We start from the raw sequence: 20546 nt of genomic DNA, 5'->3' as shown, positions 1-20546 counted from the left end.
CCCCTTTAAATGTGTCTTGTTTCTATCTTGCGAATATCTTTCACGAGGATTCGGCACAAGAACACAACCAGACGTGCTGCTTATGTGTTACATTTTTATTTGGTTATGTATTTGGTATGTGTTTTGTAAGAAGAAAATTAAGCGGGCCTGACAAAAAAGTTGTCGTTGACATCAAGCAATAGTAAGACCGTACATGGCAGCAAACAAATCGAGTAAAACAACTTATTTTGTGACTCAAATGTAATCATTCGTCTCGATTTATTGATTGGGAGGCAGAGCAATAATTGAAAATTAAGAAAATTTGAAAATGTCCGATAACAAAATTGACGAAAATTTGAAAATTAACGAAAAATTTGAAAACTTTTGAAAATTAGAAAACTTACGAATGTGTACGAAAATGAAATACATCGAAAGATAAACCCTAAAAGATGAACTATTTTCGTATTGAAGTGGGTCGGGGGGGGGGGTTGAAAAAAAAGCTTTACTAAAACCCTGTTCCCGGGTTACAGCCACAGGGGGGAAGAGCCTCCGTAAAGCGCGGGGGGGTTTGGCCGGAGGGGGGGGGGTCTGTGCGTCCGGGGTCTCAGGGGAGCACATCCAGCTCAAGCTGGCCGGACACCTGGCGGAGGGCGGCGCAGTCCAGGGTGGCGATCAGCCTGGTGGGGCCAGCCCTCCGGGGGGTGAACTCCTCCGCCCAGGTCAGCCTGGAGCCCCCTGGGATGAGACTGAGGGGGGGGGGGGGGGCACAGCCATAGTAAATTAACAGGTGCAGCTCGTTAAGTAAATGAGCTGTTGAGATGCTAAGGCTCATTAACTCAATTTATTACTATTAACATAAAGGCCTTTATGGTAATAGTAGTGGCAAGCACAGGTGTAGCAAATGGGGTTAATAGACGGGTCAGTAGACCTTGAGCGAGACTTGCTTAGACACAATGACAAATAATCAAACGAAAGGATGAAGGAAAGTTTTGTATTTCTCGGAAGGGATCCTTTCCATAAAAATGTCAGTAGGGCCGGTTCTACACTGAATTGCGCCCGAGGCGAGACCCCCTCCGAGCGCCCCCCCCCCCGCCTGGTACGGAGTTGCGGGCTTGCGTAATTGTTGACGCTTCTTCTTCGAATTCTATGATTAGTGGGAATTAAGGGCGCCACTAGTGGGTGCCCCCAACACATTTTGTCAGGCACTTAAAATCACAATGGGACAATGGGACAATGGGACAATGGGATGCTACTGCCCCATTGGGGTGACATTGCAGCCTGATATGCTCTTGCGCAATGCTGGACCGTTTTCAAAACACTGCTGTCCACGTTAGTCACTTCACAAAAAAAAAAAAAAATTATCCTTTGATAAGCTAATCATGAGCTGGTGTTAGAGACGGGTTTTTTTACAACTTAGGAATGAGCACAGATGTTTCAAGTTTAATGTCGAAAACATGCTCCATCAGTTGCTGAGCCGTGCACATTTTCATACCCCAAAATCCCATCTGGGCTTCATAAAGTATGGAACATCGTTATCTCATTTAAAATCCATTGTGGGCTTTTTGATGAGTTGGCTTTTTTTTGGCTCACCCGTAATATTTGTAGACGGGTGACAAGACCCCCGGCCCCTCCAGGCGGACATAGATGTTCTCCAGCACAAAGCTGAAGGGGTTGGTGAAGTCCACAGTGGCCCGCATCTCCTCGTTGACCTTGTTCAACCCTGACACCTGCAGGACACCAAGGGAATTACACTAAATACATTGATTATCAGTTAACATTGTAACGTCACCATAAAAGCCTTGTTTTTGTTTACATTTATGCATTTGTGCAAGGAATGGCAAAATATTGGCCGCTATTCAGCACAAAAACATATGGTAAAATGAGAAGTAATATTTGCACAGCTGAGCAAATATAGGGAAACAAAGTAAGTATGGACAAACAAACAAAGTATGGATTTAAAACAGACACAGACAAATACTATCGCACGAATGTCAAGAGTTTAAAGCTCATTATCAAACAACACCACATCTTGTGGTACTACTGGTTAAAAGAACCAGAGACAAACAAATGCAGAAAGGCTTTAATAAAGCCTCAGTCACCAGGTCAGCTCCATGTCAGGTGGGCGGGGCTTAGTCTTGGGCTGGTCCTTTGATTGGTCATGGGGGGGGGGGGGGCTCACCGTGATGGAGAGCTTGGGCATGTGCAGGGCGACCACCTTCATGGCGGTGACGATCTGGCCCGTCTCCTTCACCTTCCCCGTGGCGATGAAGTGCAGATTGGCCTGCTCCACCAGCTTCCTCATGTAGGAGCGGGCGGGCACCTGCCACAGCTCCTTCACACCTGGGACGCACACACACACACAAGGACGGACACACACACACACACACCAGGACAAACACACAAACAAACACAGATAAGCACACCCACCCAGTTAGACACACACACACACACACACACACACACACACACACACACACACACACACACACACACACACACACACACACACACACACACACACACACACACACACACACACACACACACGCAGCAATTGTTGAAAAAGTTTGAACAGAGCACATCTCTCCACATCGACACACAATCGACACACCCCTGCCCCGCCCCCCCCCCCCCCCCCGCCCCGCCCCCCGCCCCCTGCCCCGCCCCCCGTCCCCCCACTCTGGACACCCACTCTGCTTGGCCTCCAGCTCGACGATGGGCGTCTTGAAGAGGAAGTCGGCGCTGGTGACGCCGGTGTAGTACACCACGCTGCCCGTGACGTAGGCCTCCACCGTGCGCGGCTCCCCGCTGCGGCTCACCACCTCCAGGCACAGCTCGAAGTCCTCGCCCACCGCCACCTCCAGGGCGGGCAGCCGCAGCTCCACGTCCGCCTCGGGCAGCGCGCTCTTGTCCCGCACGCAGCCGTACACCTCGCCCTTCTCCAGCACCGTGCGCTCCTCGGTGCTGCCTGGAGGGAGGGAGGGAGGGGGGAGAGAGGGAGGGAGAGAGGGAGGGGGGAGGGAGGGGGGAGGGAGGGGGGAGGGAGGGGAGGAGAGGGGAGGGGAGGGAGGGGGGGGGAGAGGGGAGGGAGGGGAGGAGAGGGGGGGAGGGAGGGAGGGAGGGGAGGGAGGGAGGGAGGGGAGGAGAGGGAGGGTGACAGGGAGGGAAGACAGGGAGATAGAGGGAGGGAGGGGGGGAGGGAGGGGAGGGTGAGAGGAGGGGGAGGAAGGGAGGGAGAATGAGAGGGAGAGAAGGGGAGAAGTTTAAAGGGCCGTTATCAAACACCACATCTTGAGTCTACTGGTAAAACGCAACAGAGACAAACGATGGAAAAAGGCTTTCTGATTGCCTCAATTGACAAGACAGACAGACAGACAACAGAGGGGGGTTTGTGGTCTGTTGGTGGCGTGAGGGTTAGGATAAAACAAGAAAAAGTCTAGATTCGAATTTCAGGTAGCCTCATGATGTGGTCCGGCGGTGTGCAATAAACACAAAACAACAACAAACAGTGACAACAACGGTGTGCATTCCAATTCCTATACAGAATTTCCTAGCTCCCTATTGGCCGAGCCACCAGCCGCCGCCGCCCCCGGACCGCCCGCCCGCCCCCGGACCGCCCGCCTGCCCGCCCGCCCTCCTGACCGCCCTCCTGACCTTCGGGGAACTTGTAGAGGTCGGTGATGTCACGGCGGGCGTAGGAGCCCGTGGCCTTGGTGAGGACCATCTTGCCCACGTGGTCCTTCTTCACCTTCACCACCTCCATGGTGCCGTCCCTCTGCCGGCTGCGGAACACCACGTCGCTGTTCACCTGCCCGGCGACAAGGCAACATGGCACAAGCCAATCAGAATGGAGGGGCCGTCTCTTTAAGAAGGTGACCTGGCTGAGACCTGTCGGTGTGGATGGACGTTCCTGTTTGTTCAGAGCCATTAGATGGGCTGCTGAGCGACCGGGCCATCCGCTCTTGTCCCATACGTTACTGTAAGATTCATCTAATCAATCTGTTCATGAGAAAAAAAATACTTTCCGAAAAGTAGGCTATGAGGGTCATTTCCTTTGAACTTTAAAGTGCATGTTCAAATTCAACTTCATTGTCATGTGTAATAACACAGAATGAAACACTCTTCAGGCTCTCCTTTCCCTTAACACAAAGGACGACACAAACCCAACGGACCTACAGAACAGCTGGATACATATTTATCAATTATTTTGGATTTGAACATTTCATTTTGTGTATTTCTTTAAGGGTTCTCAGTTACAAAGTGTTTTTTTTTCTTAAGAGAAATGCTGAGTAAATGCATCATGTTTTCAAACTCAAAAATAATCGTCGGAATAATCGGGATTTCAATACCGACCAAAATAATCTTGCTTATTATTTTTTTTCCACAATCCAGCAGCGCTCAGAGGAGGTTGTTTTGAAGATACTCGCCTCGGCGAAGACGAAGGCGGCGTCGAAGGGGAAGCACAGCTCTCCGTGTTTGATGGCTCGGACGGACGCCGGCCCGCACCGGAACATTCCTGCGTCGGGACGAGAGAGACGGGTTGGTTTTCCCGTCGATACAGTACGTTTTACATCACGTCTTTAACACCCCACGTGGCGGGACGTCCCCGGTCAATACCATGACTTTATGGATTGATTATTAAGGCATATTTATTGTTTGAGTGTAGCATTAAAAATATAATTGTCATTTTATTTGTAATTATTTCATTCATTTACATATTTCGATGAGAGCGACCCAAAATTAGACCCATAGCGTTCGGTTCTTAATGCAACATATTAAAAAAGGTACAGTACAATTCATGGCTTTTTAAATATCAGATATACCAAAAAACATGGTTGGCCTGTTTAATATTTTGATCGTACCGTCGCTGGTCTCCTGGGGCGTGGCGTCCACGGCCTGCCAGCCCCCGAAGCCGGCTGGAAGGTCCGCCCTCGCCATGAAGCACTCGTTCCAGCAGTGGTAGTTCCTGAGAGCAGACACACCAGTCAGCCCGCCGCCTCATTGGTCGACGAGGTAGGCCCGCCGTCTCATTGGTCGACGAGGTAGCGAGTGATGTCACTCAGTGTTGGGAGTGGTGTACGTATTGGTATGTTAAGCCAAGTACATACTTTAGTTTTTTTTTGTATTTACTTCTAAATGGTCCACCTGGCCAAAGCTAATGATGATAACTGCTGTAACTATTTATGTGTCGAAATGAACAGATAATGGAATGTGATACAAATTCCGCAGGATAAACAGATTATAGCATTATAAAGAAGCATATATTTTAAATATAACACTAACCCTAAAAAAATAATTATATATAAATATATAATATAAATATGATATCATATATATGATCCAGTATGGAGCTACAGTGGTACCACAGTAACATAATAACATGGTAACATAGTACCACAGTAACATGGTAACATGGTACCACAGTAACATTGTAACATGGTGGTCCGACCAGCGTTTACCAGATGGAGTCGCGGGTGTTCTTGCGGTCGATGCGGCCGTTCTCATCCAGGATGATGTCCGTCTTCAGGTTGCCGTCGTTGTCGTGGGCGGAGTAGAAGTTGGTGACCACACGCGCCGGGATGCCCAAGCAGCGCAGGACTGGAGCACACACACAGAAAATCTGATCACAAAGTGTACAGAATGTATTTTCTTCAATATTTTTTTTCTCTCACTAATTCACTACAGGTTTACGCATAAAACACATACACGTTCATCCAAAACAACGCACCTAACACGTCTTGCTGAAGCAGAATTGTAATATTGCCTACCACCATCATGAACTGCCATGCTAGCTAAGTTTATTCAGAAAGGATACGTTTCCGTTTCAATTGCTCTCCTGAAAAAAAAATGAGTAAATGACGAAAACAACCAACAACAATATAATCAACGAAATCCTTAAATCCCAACGCTGCATCCAAAAACAGGGGGAGGAAGGGAGAGGGGAGGGAGGGAGGAGGGGGAGGAGGGGAAGAAAGTGGGAGGAGGGGGAGAGAGGGAAGGAAGGGAGGGGAGGGAGTCAAGGAGAGAGAGGGAGAGAGAGAGAAGTTTAGCTAAGTAAATAAACGTTCAAAAGACGATTTAAAAAAAAAGCGCTCGTCTCTCTCACAGCTGTTGAAGACGGCGGCGTACACCCAGCACTGCGCGTAGCGCACCGGCTTGCGGGTGCGCCAGTAGCTCAACAGGATGTCGGTGCTGCCCGTCCAGGAAGTGGGCGCCACACCGTAGGAGTAGTCCCCGCTCCAGCTGCCCACCAGGACGCCGTCGTCGTCCCGGGAGTTCAGCTGGAGGGGGACGGGGGGACGGGGGACACACACACAGTGGGGCAGGATGAGGGGTGTGATGGTTCACGCACACGCACACCTGCGGAGGCACTCGTAGATGTGCACACACACACAAGAAAAAAGGCTGTTAAATAAGGGTGTTTCTTATTATGATGGATAAACATTTTACAAACTAAAAAAGTTATGAAAGAACGAAGACGAGGTCTTCGTTCTTTCATAACCTTTTTAGTTTGTAAAGTGTTTATTTATCATAATAAGAAACATTAGTTAATGACTGTTAGGAGCTCAATGAGTGAGATTGAGCAGGCTGCAGTTCACTTACCGGCCAGAAGGGGTCAGCAGTGAGAAGGACTTTTTGATTCTTACACAGTCCCTTTAATGGCGTGTATCTGAATGTACGGTCGGTCTACAGTCGGTTCACAATGTGCTGAATCGTGATTTATGATAATAACTGATATGGTCATACCATGGCAGACGCTATCCTGGCCATTTTGACCGGGTCTCCTCGGTTGACAATGGGCATCTTCGCGCGGTCCATGACGTAGAGGCAGGCATCCAGAACCCCGAAGTCAAACTGCAACACAAAGAACTCCGTCAGCAAAGACCACTCCACGTCTGGTATTGCTGTTGTTTGTAGCTTTTTTTTTTTTTGCTCTTATCAATATAAGTTACGATAAACAAAATTGATAGTAGTAGTAGTAGTAGTAGTAATAGTTTATTAATTTGTCACAAATTGTATATGATCTCCAAAATAGTAATCTAGGCCATTTTGTCACCGTTATTAAACTAAAACCGGATGTAGAGAAAACCGGTTTGGATCCTGGGTTTTTTGCCTTTCTCCGACCGACAGTCAGTGAACGTTCCACTCCGCTCTGAACTCGAGTTCCGCTCACCTGGCCAAAGTTCCAGTTGCGCTCGGCGATGTCGTCCCAGGTGCCGTGGTAGATGACCCCCGACTCGTTGAGCACGCACTCGCCCCGCTCCTCCTCGTCCTCCAGGAACACCGCGTCCTCTGGGCGGGGCCAGAAGGAATCATGGGAGATGGAGTTCAAATCGACCCAAGAGCTGTGGGTCTGTCTTTTAGCCAATCTATCCATCCATCCATGCATCCATCCATCATCCAACCATCCATCATCTATCATCCAAACATCCATCATCTATCATCCAAACATCCATCCATCCATCATCCATCCATCAATCAATCATCAGCCATCACTCATCCATCATTCATCCATCAATCATCATCCATCCACTCATCACCCCCCCCCCCTCCCTCCCCTCCTACCCTTCACCCAGGGGTTGTACAGGATGTAGAGGTCGCGGCTGTCGTCCGGCCGCGTCCTGCGGATGCCGTAGGGGGTCACCACGGCGACGTACAGGTGGTAGCGCCCCACGATGGCGTCGGCGACGGGCGTGATGCCCATGGTGACCGTGTCGCCGGCGGCCGCCACCACACGGCCCGCCCAGGCGCTCTGCCGCTCCGGGGTGGGGAACACCGGCATGTAGGTCCTCTTGCTGAACTGGGGGCTGGGGCCTGGGGACGAGGCGGCCAATCACAAGGGAGGCGTGTGGTGGAGGATTAGCATAGGGGCGGAGCCAAATCTGTTATATGCGGTCGTTGTTTTGGATGATGTCGAATCGACTGACGACAGTTTGGACATTCACAGAAATTCAGTATTTGCCAGGTTCCCCAAAATAGGATTGATTGCGGTTGAGGTGGTGGTAATTGAAGCCCCAACGCTCGCAAACGTCAGATGTGAAATTCCCAGGGGGGCATTCCCTCTTGCAATTGAAACTGACCCAGCGTTACATAACATTGGACTGCAACGACTGCAAGCTTGCGTGTTTTAGCACTAGCCTGACAGTTAGCACTGTGCTGACAGGGGACCTCTGTACCGAGGCTCACCCTGTACTGAACTGCAGTGTGGCCCGACCGTTCTGGGACTGTAGCACACCACGATGACAACCTGAATATTATAACAATATCCTCACTAGGATATTATATATATATGCAATACTTCACACACAGTAGACAAAAAAGTAGCACATACTCGCAACTAGAAATCGGACTGGAAATGTCATTATTTGGCAAATATGTATCAAAATGGAGCAAAACCTTGCATTACGTTGCGCAATTCATCCCTAACGAAGATTATGTTCAACACCAACCAGGGCCGTTTCAGGGCCTCGGTCCACGGGTTGGGAACCACCACCACTGTGTCTGTACTCTCTAACCGCACTGTAATGTCTCGCCACACTCACCAATGCTAAACTCCACGACGAACTTGTCCTTTTCGGCGTCGTAGGGCCGGTTGAAGGTCATCTTGACCTGGAACTCCTGCCCCCTGCGGACGATCAGGAAGTCGGTGTTGAAGCGGTCGGTGTGGTGCTGCTGGTGGTTGATCTCGCCCTGCTTCTTCATCATGTCCACCCCCAAGATGTCCAGGAACTCTGCGTTAGAAACATGCAGAAGAAAATTACGGTTTTGTGGGGCAGAGGGTGTTGGGTGTTGGTGGTGTAGGTGGTGGTTGTAGTGGTGGTAACGGGTGGTGGCGGTGTCAGGTGGCGATGACGGTGTAGGTGATTGAAGTGGTGGCGGTATTGGTTTTGTGGTGGTGATGGATGTGGCGGTGGCGGTCGTGGTGGTAGGGATGGCGTTGGGTGAGGCTGCTGGTGGTGGTGGGGGGGGGGGGTAGGGGTGTTGGTGATGTTGTTTTAGGGTGGTGGTGGTGGTGGAGGCAAATTGGTTTCTAGAGGGCCAAAGGCAAAGTCATCGCCATAGCAGCTGCATCAGCAGCACCAACGTTGTGGTTGGGTTAGTTGGCAGCCGTTCCTTTGTAAAGAACCGTCGTCTGTTGCTTTCAATCTCCTTCAATCTCCCATCTCCATGCCTTTGTTTGTGTATTTTTAAACAGCGGTCCCTCTATCCCCGGAGGAGGTCAGTCATGTGTCAGGGAAGGGGGTCCGTTGGCGGCCCCAGGGCTTATCAGCCGGGGTGTGGACAACACATGGACTTATCTTTGGTAAAGCAGGAAGTCTGTCAGCTCCTAACTATCTGGCTACTTCTCCCGCTCTGTACTTTCGTTCTACTAATAGTCACTTTCCCGCATATGCAGATAAGTGTCCCTTTTTTAAATTTGCAAACGTGTCACACACACACACACACACACACACACACACACACACACACACACACACACACACACACACACACACACACACACACACACACACACACACACACACACACACACACACACAATGAAGTAATAAAGGTCAGATTATTTTTTAAAACAAATGCAAGTTTTGTAAATGTGTCTGAAGCCGCTCTCACATAGTTTTGGGTAAATAACCTTTCAGGCCTCTAACCACTAGTGACTTTCACTCTTTACTCATGCAGTTACGTTCTGGAGGATTTCCGTCTCTTGGCCTGTCACACATGACATAGAAATTGCAGGAAAAGATGGGCCAAAGGACAGTCCAGCAGATTGCGCTAATGCAACTTTTGGATATAATCATATTGTTAGTGGATTAAAAGCATTTGCAAATGTATATGGACCAAACATGCCCCCTTTCACCTGTGGTTATGTCCTTATATGGATGCACCTTACACTCTGCCCATCGATATGTCCTTATATGGACGCACCGTGCCCCTTCACCTGTGGTTATGCTCTTATATGGACACACCTTGCCCCTTCACCTGTGGTTAAACAGACAGACTATACCTTGCATATGCACATCTCTCCCTCCCCTTTCCCACACACACACACACACACACACACACACACACACACACACACAGACACAGACACACACACACTCACCAGCCAGCGAGGGGGGCGGGCCCCTCGGCCCCGGGACCCCGAAAGGCTCAAACTCGGGCAGCTCCTCGGTCTCCTCGTTGGAGCTGGCGATGGGGGCGGCCACGCGGCCGTGGTGCGTCGCCTTGGGAGGGGCGCCGCCCGGGGGGTCCGGGGGCGGGGCCGAGCTGGCGACCACGACGGGAGGCGCGACAGGGGGCGCGGCGGCGGCGGCGGCGGCGGTGGCGGCGTCTGAGTCTGCCATGGCGGGCGCTAGCTGGAGATCAAGCCTGGAACGTTCCCTGGCCAAAACAAGACAGACCGGCGGTCAAATGGGGAACATTTGGAAGGGCCCGGCCGCCGCGCACGACCGGGTGCAAAATGATGTTACAGCCGGCTGGAATGCAGAACATAATAAGGGACACCACACAAAGGGTTTACGTTCTTAGTTTTTTGGCAATTGAACATAAAGTACCTCGTAAAGTACTGCGGTGTTGCTGCCGTGGAGTTGAGAGACCGACGGGTTAATTAGGAGGCCACAATCGTGACGTAACAGAGTGTGTGTGTGTGTGTGTGTGTGTGTGTGTGTGTGTGTCTCTACTGAAACAAGCGACTCGGCGAGCTTTGTGGTAGGTGGCAGCTTCACCTTGTGAGGAAGACTCGATAAAAGCTGTGCGCACAAAGCCATCTGCTTTAGGTTTGCACACAAAGCAAAAGTGGCTTTGATTATCGTCGGCGTGTGCGTGAGCGCGCATGTGCGTGCGTGCGTGCCTGTCGTTTATGCAATGGGAATATTATTCAAGAATGCTTCGGCAATATAAACAAATCACATTAAAATAATGTTGTTAATTACGGAGCAGCCAGGTCTTTTCTAGCGCCTTGGCACATTTTTATTAGCTTTCAACAACTTATAAATTGGGATATTTAAAGTGTTTTGCAGGGGTTGCAGGCACTGTGTGAATGGCATTCATTTTCTTTGACTTTTTTGGTATTTACAACATGCTTATGAATCCCAGTAAAATCTGTGGAGCGATGTGATGTTGTCACCGCCTTCTCCCCATTGTCTGCCTCGTTCTTGTTTGTGTCGTGGGAGGGGCGGGGTCGGCCTAATCGGAAACACCTGAAGCTGGGCGTGGCTATTCAAACGGCAATAGCCCTTACCCCAAAATCACTCTGGCTACTCTCTGGTTTTTAATGGCTGAAATGCTTTTCATCACAAACCTCAGACACTCTCCCCCCCCCACCGACACACATATACACACGTTGCACACCTTGAAAAAAAAAAAAAATCAGTATGCACATACATACAAATGGCACACAAACCACTGTTTTTTTTAAGAGGAACCAGAGTCTTTCCATTTCATGTTCATGCAACTCGAGAATCAAAACGACCGTATGTGTTACATTATGCGACTTAAGCGATGGCGCCTTGTGTGTTTCTTAAATACCGTGAACGTTTACAAAAAGCAGTTCTGTTATGTTTGCAGGTGCAGCACTAATACTACTTTAGGGTTCATATTGTATATTTTGCTGCAGTGAAGTCAGGTGCAGAAGGGCCCTGAACGGAGCATCTCAGATTTTTCAGTCCAGTGGCAAGATGACCTCATCTCTAGGTATTCCCACTCCTGGCCTTCACTTGAACAGAACCAACTGAACTGGACTTTGAACACATTCACAACAATGGCAAATTTTCATACAAAAGGGATTGGCATTGTATATTCTCATAAACACAGATGTTGGGGGGGGAATGTTTTTAAAGAACAGCTGTTAAGCAGCTGGCCTTCATGATTGTGCTTCCGAGATTAACACACAAAGAAGAAGTAGGATTTACTGGCTTTTCCCTTTTCATTTATATACTTTTTTCTATTGTCCATTCGGGTATTAAAGTCCCGTTGTGAAACCCATAACAGACAAAAAAATTTTTTTACGTATCTTAAAAAAAAACATTTTAGTGATAAAGCTTCAGTTTAGTTTCTTTACCGTTTTAAATTGCATCACCTTCGGTGAAAGCAGATCTCCTAAAATGCATTTCACATATCCATCTTTCCACTAAGGGAAGTATAAATAAAATACAACAAAAACAAAAAAAAAACTATACAATTGTCAAATGAACAATGAAAATCAGAGTAAGTGTTGTGTGGATTCTCACCGACACTCGCTGGGACAGAGGAGAGGAGAAGGAGTCCTGATCGTTCCTCTGGATGCTGGGGGAGAAACTCAGGCTCAACACCGCCTCTGCTTCCACTTATATACACACTGGAGGAGGAGTGGGCTAGCCCTGTGTGTGTGTGTGTGTGTGTGTGTGTGTGTGTGTGTGTGTGTGTGTGTGTGTGTTCTGGGGTAACTACATGTGGGATGGGCGTAGTTAGTGTGAGATGGGTATGTGCAAGAATATAAAAATGTATGAGTGTGTTTGTGAGCAAACATGCATGTATTTTGATGCACGTGTGTGTGTGTGTGTGTGTGTGTGTGTGTGTGTGTGTGTGCACGTCGGCCTGAGGTAGGAGGTAGGTGGGGAATCTACCGTCTCTATATAAGAGCTAAAAGCGACCCTTTCCAGTGATTCACATGTAATCAGCTGCAATGACCACTCTGTCGCTGCAGCGCTAAGCATCAGAGTCAAACCTGCACTATGTGTCACTTGTCTACTGCAGCTACTCCATTAAAAAATCATTAAATCATTAAAAGTTTCTCAAGAATAAAACGGGCCCATCCACGAGTCAAACCATCCAGGGGAACTTTCTCTATAAATCGCTTATTTCTTGTCTGCCTTTGCCCCTGAAAGTAACATTTGAAAATGGTTTAGCTGGAACTGTAACTGCAGCTCAAGCTACTAGAGGCTGCTAATGGGAAAATTTAAAGTGCAGGTTTAATAATCTGTAATCTGTCCCATCCCAAACATATACTAATAGAACATGAACACCGTACCATCGCCATGGAAATAGTCATTGGACACATAACAGAGTTTGTCACACACACTATAATAATAAATGGTGTGAAACCAACATCACCAATATGTTCCTTTTCAAAAACAAGGGATTGGTTGTATTATACACACACACAGAAAAAAATGAGCTCATTTTCATGATTCACCTCTTCCTATGAAAACCACGTTTGCACGAATGTGTGTGTTTTTGTTAATGTGTGTGTGTGCGTGTGTTGGTTCATGTGTGTTTTACTCTGCCTATGTTTGTTGGGGGTGTGTGCACATGCATGTGTGTATGTTTGTTATTGTGTGTGTGTTGGTTCATGTGCGTGTGTGTTACTCTGCCTATGTTTGTTGGGAGTGTGTGTGCATGCATGTACATGTGTGTATGTTTGTTAATGTGTGTGTGTTGGTTCATGTGCGTGTGTTACTCTGCCTATTTCGTACGTACACGTACGTGGTCAGGCCAGCGCTGGGCCGCTGGCGTGCGGCTGCTGGCGGGATCACCCCTCCTTTCACGCTGGCCTCGGCCCCCCTGGTGAAGGTAGTCTGGCAGGGAGCACAGTGCAGGGATTGTTGTGCGCCCCCTTGCCTTGCAGAACGTAGGGCTACACCCCTGGAAAAGAGGGGGCGACGCTATTACGCAACGAAACTTTAAAATTTTTAACCGGCCACACAGAGAAAAAGGATTGAAAGCTTTGTGCGAATTGAGCCTGTATTCGCGATAGTTTAGAATAATATGTAAACGTGTTATGGATTACGATGGATGCCGTTTTTGTCAGCGTTATTGAATTAAAAGCGTAGTGCAGAAATGAGTGGGTTCTCGCCCGACCGGCTTTGGAACATTGTGCTCCTCACACGGGTCCCGTTTTCCTCATGACGAAAAGTTACTTTTCCGTGCCGAGAAGAAGCGACGCGGCACTGATGGGGTACACGGACCACACGATGCGGGTGGATGTGTGGGGCTCCCCGCCTCCGTCGAACTCTCAGCCCAAAACGCAAACTTTAAATTCATTAATGTTCAGACTCAAGCTGAAACAGGTGGTTTCACCTGCCCCTTGCAAAGATGTACATCTTGTGTATTGAAATAAGGGGGCCTGTAACAAAGGCTTGCTTGGGTTCTTTGCAAACTAGCCTGGGCCTGCTACATCCTTCTGGAGCCTGGGCCAACTAGCCTGGGCCTGCTACATCCTTCTGGAGCCTGGGCCAACTAGCCTGGGCCAACTAGCCTGAGCCAACTAGCCTGAGCCAACTAGCCTGGGCCAACTAGCCTGGGCCAACTAGCCTGAGCCAACTAGCCTGGGCCTGCTACATCCTTCTGGAGCCTGGGCCAACTAGTTGAAGGCGCTGGCCATTTTTCTTAACTTTAGTATGTTTGTTGCCTGTTTTAGACCCGAGTCCAAGCAATTGCCCCTTGGTGAGTACCTCTAGCAATGTGTCAATCAAGCAAGATATTTCCTATAGTGGCACTAATGCTAATGCTGTCGGGCATCTTCAGCAACCACAGTCTCATTTGGTTTGGGCCTTGAACTTGTGGTTGGACCTGCCTAGGGACTTACCTAAACTTCAACATTTTTTTGCCCTATATAAACTCTTTCGCTTAAGGAAAGGCATTGCCTGGCTTCAACATATGAAAAGACTGCTTCAAAATGTAATGTGAAACAAGGACTGATGATTGTCCTACTCTTACTTCTGTCTGGAGATGTGAAATCAAACCCTGGTCCTGAGCTGCAATGTATCCAGACTCCCGCTGATTTCAAATTAATGTCTGGTCTCAAATTTGTTCATCTTAATGTTCGCAGCTTATTACCCAAGATAGACATGGTCAGAATTTGGACTAGATCAACAGAGGCAGATATTGTGATAATTTCAGAAACCTGGCTGACAAAATCTATTACAAATGAAGACATTAGCATACTCGGATACAATGTTTATCGCACCGACAGGCCCAAGAAGGGTGGTGGTGTAGCCATTTATGTTAGATCAAAATTTGATGTTTCAATTGTTTTGTCTGAGTCTACCTGTAAGCAAATGGAATTTTTGGCATTGAAGGTGGAAATAGCCAAGTCCCTCTCCATCTCTCCAACATGACTGTTGTCGGGTGCTGTAGGCCTCCATCTGCCATCAAGGAGGCATTTTCGTCCTTGAAGCATCTTTTGTCCAAATTTTATGCCGATTACAGTTATTTGCTGTTTTGGATCAACTCATGCTAAAGCTGTTGAATCTCTGCAGAGAGCTTTTGATGTGGTCCAGCATACACTCCTGCAGCTAAAACTAGTCCTCAATGCTGACAAGACTAAACTAATGTTGTTTTCAAACTAAGAAATTACCTCAAATTGTCCCCACAGTGTCCACTCTTGAGGGAAATGTCATAGAGGTGGTTCATATGTACAAATACCTTGGCTTGGTGTCTTGCTTGCTTGATCCCTCACCTTCAAGCCCCATATTGACAATCTTGTGAAGAAACTCAAACTTAAATTGGGTTTCTTCTTCCGAAATAAGTTTTGTTTCTCTTTTGAAGTGAAAAAGCGGCTTGTCACTGCAACTTTTTTATCCATTTTAGATTATGGGGACCTGGTGTATATGAATGCCTCAGCTAAATATCTATGTAAGATTGTGATTGAAGCCCTGACCCATCATTGTGAATTGTATTCTCGAGTGGGATGGCCTTCTTTGTCCACCAGGAGGCTGGGACACTGGTGCACTTTTATATAGGTCCATGCTTGGACTACTGCCCTCCAACATCTGTAATATAATCACACGGAGAAGTATTGATTCTTATGGTTTGCATTCAAATGATCAGTTGTTGTGGTCTGTTCCATTTGCCGGCACAGAATTGGGAAAAAGGGCTTTCATGTACTCTGCTCCTTCTACGTGGAACATGCTGCAAAAAGACTGGAAAATAACGGAACTGATTTCTTTGAATGCTTTTAAATCCCGGCTGAGAGCACTTGAGACGACCTCCTTTACTAACTGTTTTTCTTAATTTGAATTGCTGTCTGTATGTTGTAACTAACTTTTGCTGCCTTTTTTTGCTGCCTCTTGGCAGCAAAAATTGTTTTTTAATCTCAATGGGACTTTCCTGGTGAAATAAAGGTTAAATAAAAGAAGAATAAAAGCAACACCTCAGTACACCACTGGTCCTCATTGACTCTTTCTGATTGGCTGAAATGGTGTCAGATGGCGACACAAGTCGGGGAAAATGGCCTAAACAACATCACCATGTACATGATGTTTGTGGTTGGTTTAAAACCTCTTGTTTGAGTCCCTTTTCATGCATGCAGCCTCGCAGTGTTGCAACAGTTGCTGGTATCTGCAACACAAAAACGTGTCACTTCGCTCTCAGTCTCTCTCGCATTGAATTTTTTCTCAAAATGTACGTCCGCAAAAACAACACATTTCCAACCGAACGATGTTCTGTAGGAGTGTAACGATACACAACAGTCACGATTCGGTACGTACCTCGGTTTTTAAGTCACGGTTCAGTATGTTTTTCCGTACAGCAGTATTTATTATTTTATTTTTTTATTACGCGTTTCGTTACACCCCTAATGTTCTAAAATATGAATAATGGTTCCCCATAAAACACACGATGTCCCTGCTGTGCTGTGTGAGTCATGATATTCCAGGGCAACAAAATGACGACGCTCCCTTAACCACAGGGGGTTGGCGCCAACGCTCCCCACCGGGCCTCTGACATGACACTGGAACCTGGTGGGCTGCATGTCAGTGAACGAATCAACGCAGCTCATCTGCATGAAGGCCGTCACGCGTCGGCCTCGATCGTCGTCGTCTCTCTGCCCTTGGTGCACAAGTTCAGAGTTCACGAGTTCCTCAGCGCTCGCCCAGAGAGTTCCCGAACGGCTGCACGGACCCAGGTTCATTCAATCATCCTGTTGTTGTGCAAAGAGTGGTGAAAAAAAACCCACAAGATGAGGACACGACCGAGTGGATTTCTTTAGGTTCTGCATTCCGTACGGTTTCACACACACACGCACATTTTTGTTAACGCACGTGCGATGCAATCGTTGTTTCGGACGTAAAAAGGAACAAGCCACCCCAGAAAGAGGAAGAGGAGGAGGACAAGCAGGAGGAAGAGCGAGGGCAGACGGACGCTGAGAGCAGCGACAGCAGCAGTTCAGCCGATGACTCAAACACTGGTGAGGATTTTTCGTACGTTTATGTCCATGTAAGGCTCTGGCTATTTCCTGGCGCAACATACTAGCATGGGGGTTTGTGAAGGGATGATGAGGTGGAGGAACTGGAGAACAGACAGATGGAGCTGAACAGCCACGGCCTGGACCCTTCAGACGAAGGTCCGAGAGCTGGAAGGTAAAGAGGAGCGGCCTGGTGAAACGCGAGCAGGAGCTTCTGGGATGTGGGGGGGGGGGGGGGGGGGGGGCAGGTTTAGAGGCGCAGGGTCAGGCGATGAGCAGCGAGCGACACGCGACTCCAAGGCATCGCCCGCAACTTAGCTCAAGCCCAGGAGGGGTTGTATGACCGAGAAAGGCATCTGGAGGAGATGAACGCCCTTGAATCAGGGCTGTTGGCGCACGGCTGTTGTGATGCAGACGGGGACGACCGCACCGCCCGTCATATTATTTGACCGAGTCAAACAATACGACGGGCGGCGAAAAGCCAAAGGACGCGCCGAAGCCGGTCGCAGTGGAGGGTCAGGAAGAGGAAGGGGAGGAGGAGGAGGACGAGAGGAGAGGTGATGGTGTATGTATTGCAGCACATGGACATGCTGTTTTTCTATTTCAAGTCCTCCGTTCATTTATTTGTATTAATTTCAAACCGTTTCTCCTTTCATGATGCATTATTCAAGCAACAATATTAAAACACTTACACGATATTTCAGTCGTGTTTTCATTCAAAGTTCGTCTTCTGTCCACCAGATGGGGCCGTTGCCTGACTCAAGATTATTTTCCTACCAGTACTGCTTTTTTTTTTTTTTATGTTGTCAAACAGTTTAGCGTGAAGGGTACACGGAGGCTTCTGCCAAATGTCACCATACTGCTCTCTTTTATGTGTGTAACAAGTCATTTTACATGGATGTGTGTGCAGGGGCCCCTGAACTAAAAACACCATGCCAGCACGCAATTAGGACCCCGGGGGGCCCTCCCGCATGCTGAGAGGGCCCCGCTTCAACAAGTTAATTATGACTCTTGATGAGGGCCACTGTGTCTTCCTCAAATGGAAATTGCTGACAGTCGACCAATCAGCAGGCACATCGCATGGCAACTACTACTCAGCGAACGAACCAATCGGCAGATAGTAATTACAGAGCCGGGACTATTGTGCTCTATATCTTACATGACAGCAGACCGTTTTGGGTAGCTGTTGTTTAAAAAAAAACCTCTGTGGAAACTAGGCCACCTTTCAAAGCGACGGGTGTGCCAAAGAAAGTATCTGCATTTATCGTCTCTGCGGGGGGGCGGCAGTGATTTTTCACAATATTTGATGGAAACAAATAAGGTTGTCAAGTCACAAAGGACTGGTGATGCTGGCGGGCCTTAAGTTGCGTTTTAAATCGATTCCCAGCTCACAATGCGCTGCGACTCAAGCCCACCACAGATATTATCTTGAGTTGTATACTTTACTCACAAAGACAAACGATTATTAACTGCAGCCTTAAATCCACTGCCACATCATGCATCCTTGTTCATCTAGTTTATAGTTTTGAAAAATATTCCTTCCAAGAGATACTGAACGATTACCCCCAAATTGTTTGTTATTTGAACATGGCTCTATCTACGGCAGGCCCGCACGGGTGGCACGTGTTCTTCTCATGTTGAAAGTAAGGCGTGGAACAACATAAATAGGATCATTCATTATTGTATTATGGCATAGGTAAGCGCTAACATTACATGACAAAAGATTTAAACCTAACCACACATGAATGCAGATAGACCTCTGAGCCAGGTCTGGGCATCGGGGAACCCCTGAGCTACCCTACCCAGGTCCTACACCGGGGGTCAGGGCTGCTGCTAGGGCCCAGCCGCTGCTCAATCTGCAGCGGCAGAGGGGACAACAGCAGGTTTTTGTTGTGTGTTACTGCCTGATTTCTGTTCTTCTGTTTTTTTTTGCCGTCTTTGTGATGCATGACATGGTTTTGAGGTCTTGGATCAGGCAACAAACGTTTTGGGGATTTTTGTGTATTTTCTCAAAATAAGTGTAGTATCCATTTTGGATTCGGGCAGCGTCGTTTTAAGGACAGGGCTGTTAGACATACACTCATGGAGCTGTTCGGCCTATTCTATCTGTTCAAAGTCTTTGTACTGAAATACCTCAACCAGGGTTGATACTTTCTCTGTGACTGACTGAATGAACAAACAAACAAAGACAAAATAACAAATTCATGACCAAATCCAAGACAGAACCACAAATGAAAGAACTAGGAAATGATCAAAGACTAAAAAGAAGCATGTTTTTACTGAGCGACAGTTGGGATTAAGTTGTAAATCAACCCACTAAGACTAATTCACCTTCATTTCAAACCTATTTCTAGGATAAGGCTCCTTTTGACTATCAAAACACACAGGAAACATCTCATTCAATCACAACCCCAGATGACAGACATACGCAATTACCATGCAGCGCCGAATCTACCTTAATGGTCTAGCAGATTTCTATTAAGGCCTGTGCACTCACATTTGAATAATGGAACAATGTTTTATTTTATTTGCGGGTACTTGACCCAGGAAAGAAAATACATTCGGCTTCAACACATACTTAGTATTTGAGTGTTTTTTATTACTGCAGGTTTATTTCCAACATCCCATAATTAGCGGTCCGGCGGCCTTGCCGTTAGCCCCCCGAGTTAGCTTATGATTAATCACATTTCTGAAAGAGGGCGGAGGGCAATTTGGAGAACTTCTTTCCAGAAAATCTCAAAGTATGTTTTTTGTTCCCATTGAGGAAAATGGCCGCTCGACTCAAGTATCTCACCAGCGCTGATGTTTCTAATCATTTAAACAATTTGACCTCTTTGCCTTCAGCATAGTTCAAATGCTGCGTTCCTTATTCGTGCAAAACACGAATCAGAAAAAAAAACTTCTCTTTCACTGTGCGCAGCCATTCAGTTCAGACTATTTATCCAACATGGGAGGATTCTTTTTGTCCGACAGATGCCGCGTTTACCCGTCGATTGTCCGCCACCAACGGCTCCTTCTTGTTATGATTGGATTCACTGTCGCTGTGGGCCGTTGTGTTGTTTTTTTTTTGTCCTTTTTATTTCCTTCTGCTACTTGGCAGCGTTTTTTTTTTTTTTTCTCCAAGCCCTTGTTTTTTTTCCCTAGCCCTTTTCAGGGTTCCTCCCGGCCGCCGGACCCGCGAAGCCCTTGACGCGTCCCCGCGTGAAAAGGGTCGACACAAAGCCAACACCGACCTGCCGTCACTTAGCATTTAGCATTAATGTAGGGCCTTTCAAAAGTGCGTGACGACGTGCGGAGGCCAACGCTGACGAGAGAGAAAAGCGGTGGCGGCGGCGGCGGTGGCGGTGTGGGTGGCGGTGGCGGTGTGGGTGGCGGTGGCGGTGGCGGTGTGGTTGGCGGTGGC

The 20546-nt window shown here is 47.9% G+C and overlaps 1 protein-coding gene across 1 annotated transcript; it reads right to left on the bottom strand.

Annotated features, from left to right (window-relative positions):
• Positions 1-229: 229 nt before the first annotated feature.
• f13a1b (coagulation factor XIII, A1 polypeptide b) lies at positions 230-12333 on the bottom strand. Its single transcript, XM_084487242.1, has 15 exons — positions 12210-12333; positions 10085-10362; positions 8523-8711; positions 7546-7794; positions 7154-7272; positions 6727-6834; positions 6086-6260; positions 5439-5577; positions 4842-4945; positions 4407-4495; positions 3634-3787; positions 2672-2947; positions 2159-2319; positions 1570-1706; positions 230-725 (listed from the first exon to the last, which is right to left on the bottom strand). The coding sequence occupies exons 2-15, from the start codon at positions 10323-10325 to the stop codon at positions 584-586; spliced, it is 2283 nt and encodes a 760-aa protein (XP_084343368.1). The 5' UTR covers positions 10326-10362; positions 12210-12333; the 3' UTR covers positions 230-583.
• Between the last annotated feature and the right edge of the window lie 8213 nt (positions 12334-20546).

This window comes from Micromesistius poutassou, assembly GCF_964030765.1.
Source record: "Micromesistius poutassou genome assembly, chromosome: 23".
Taxonomy (NCBI): Eukaryota; Metazoa; Chordata; class Actinopteri; order Gadiformes; family Gadidae; genus Micromesistius; species Micromesistius poutassou.
Note: the sequence above shows the minus strand (reverse complement) of the source record. Positions and strands in the feature narration are given on the sequence as shown.

Coding starts and splice junctions, on each gene's coding strand:
- f13a1b (XM_084487242.1), bottom strand. CDS start 10,325: ATGGCAGACTCAGACGCCGCCACCGCCGCCGCCGCCGCCGCCGCGCCC. Junction 4,946..5,438: donor AACACCCGCGACTCCATCTG/GTAAACGCTGGT, acceptor GTCTGCTCTCAG/GAACTACCACTGCTGGAACG. Junction 3,788..4,406: donor CCGCCTTCGTCTTCGCCGAG/GCGAGTATCTTC, acceptor GTCGCCGGGCAG/GTGAACAGCGACGTGGTGTT.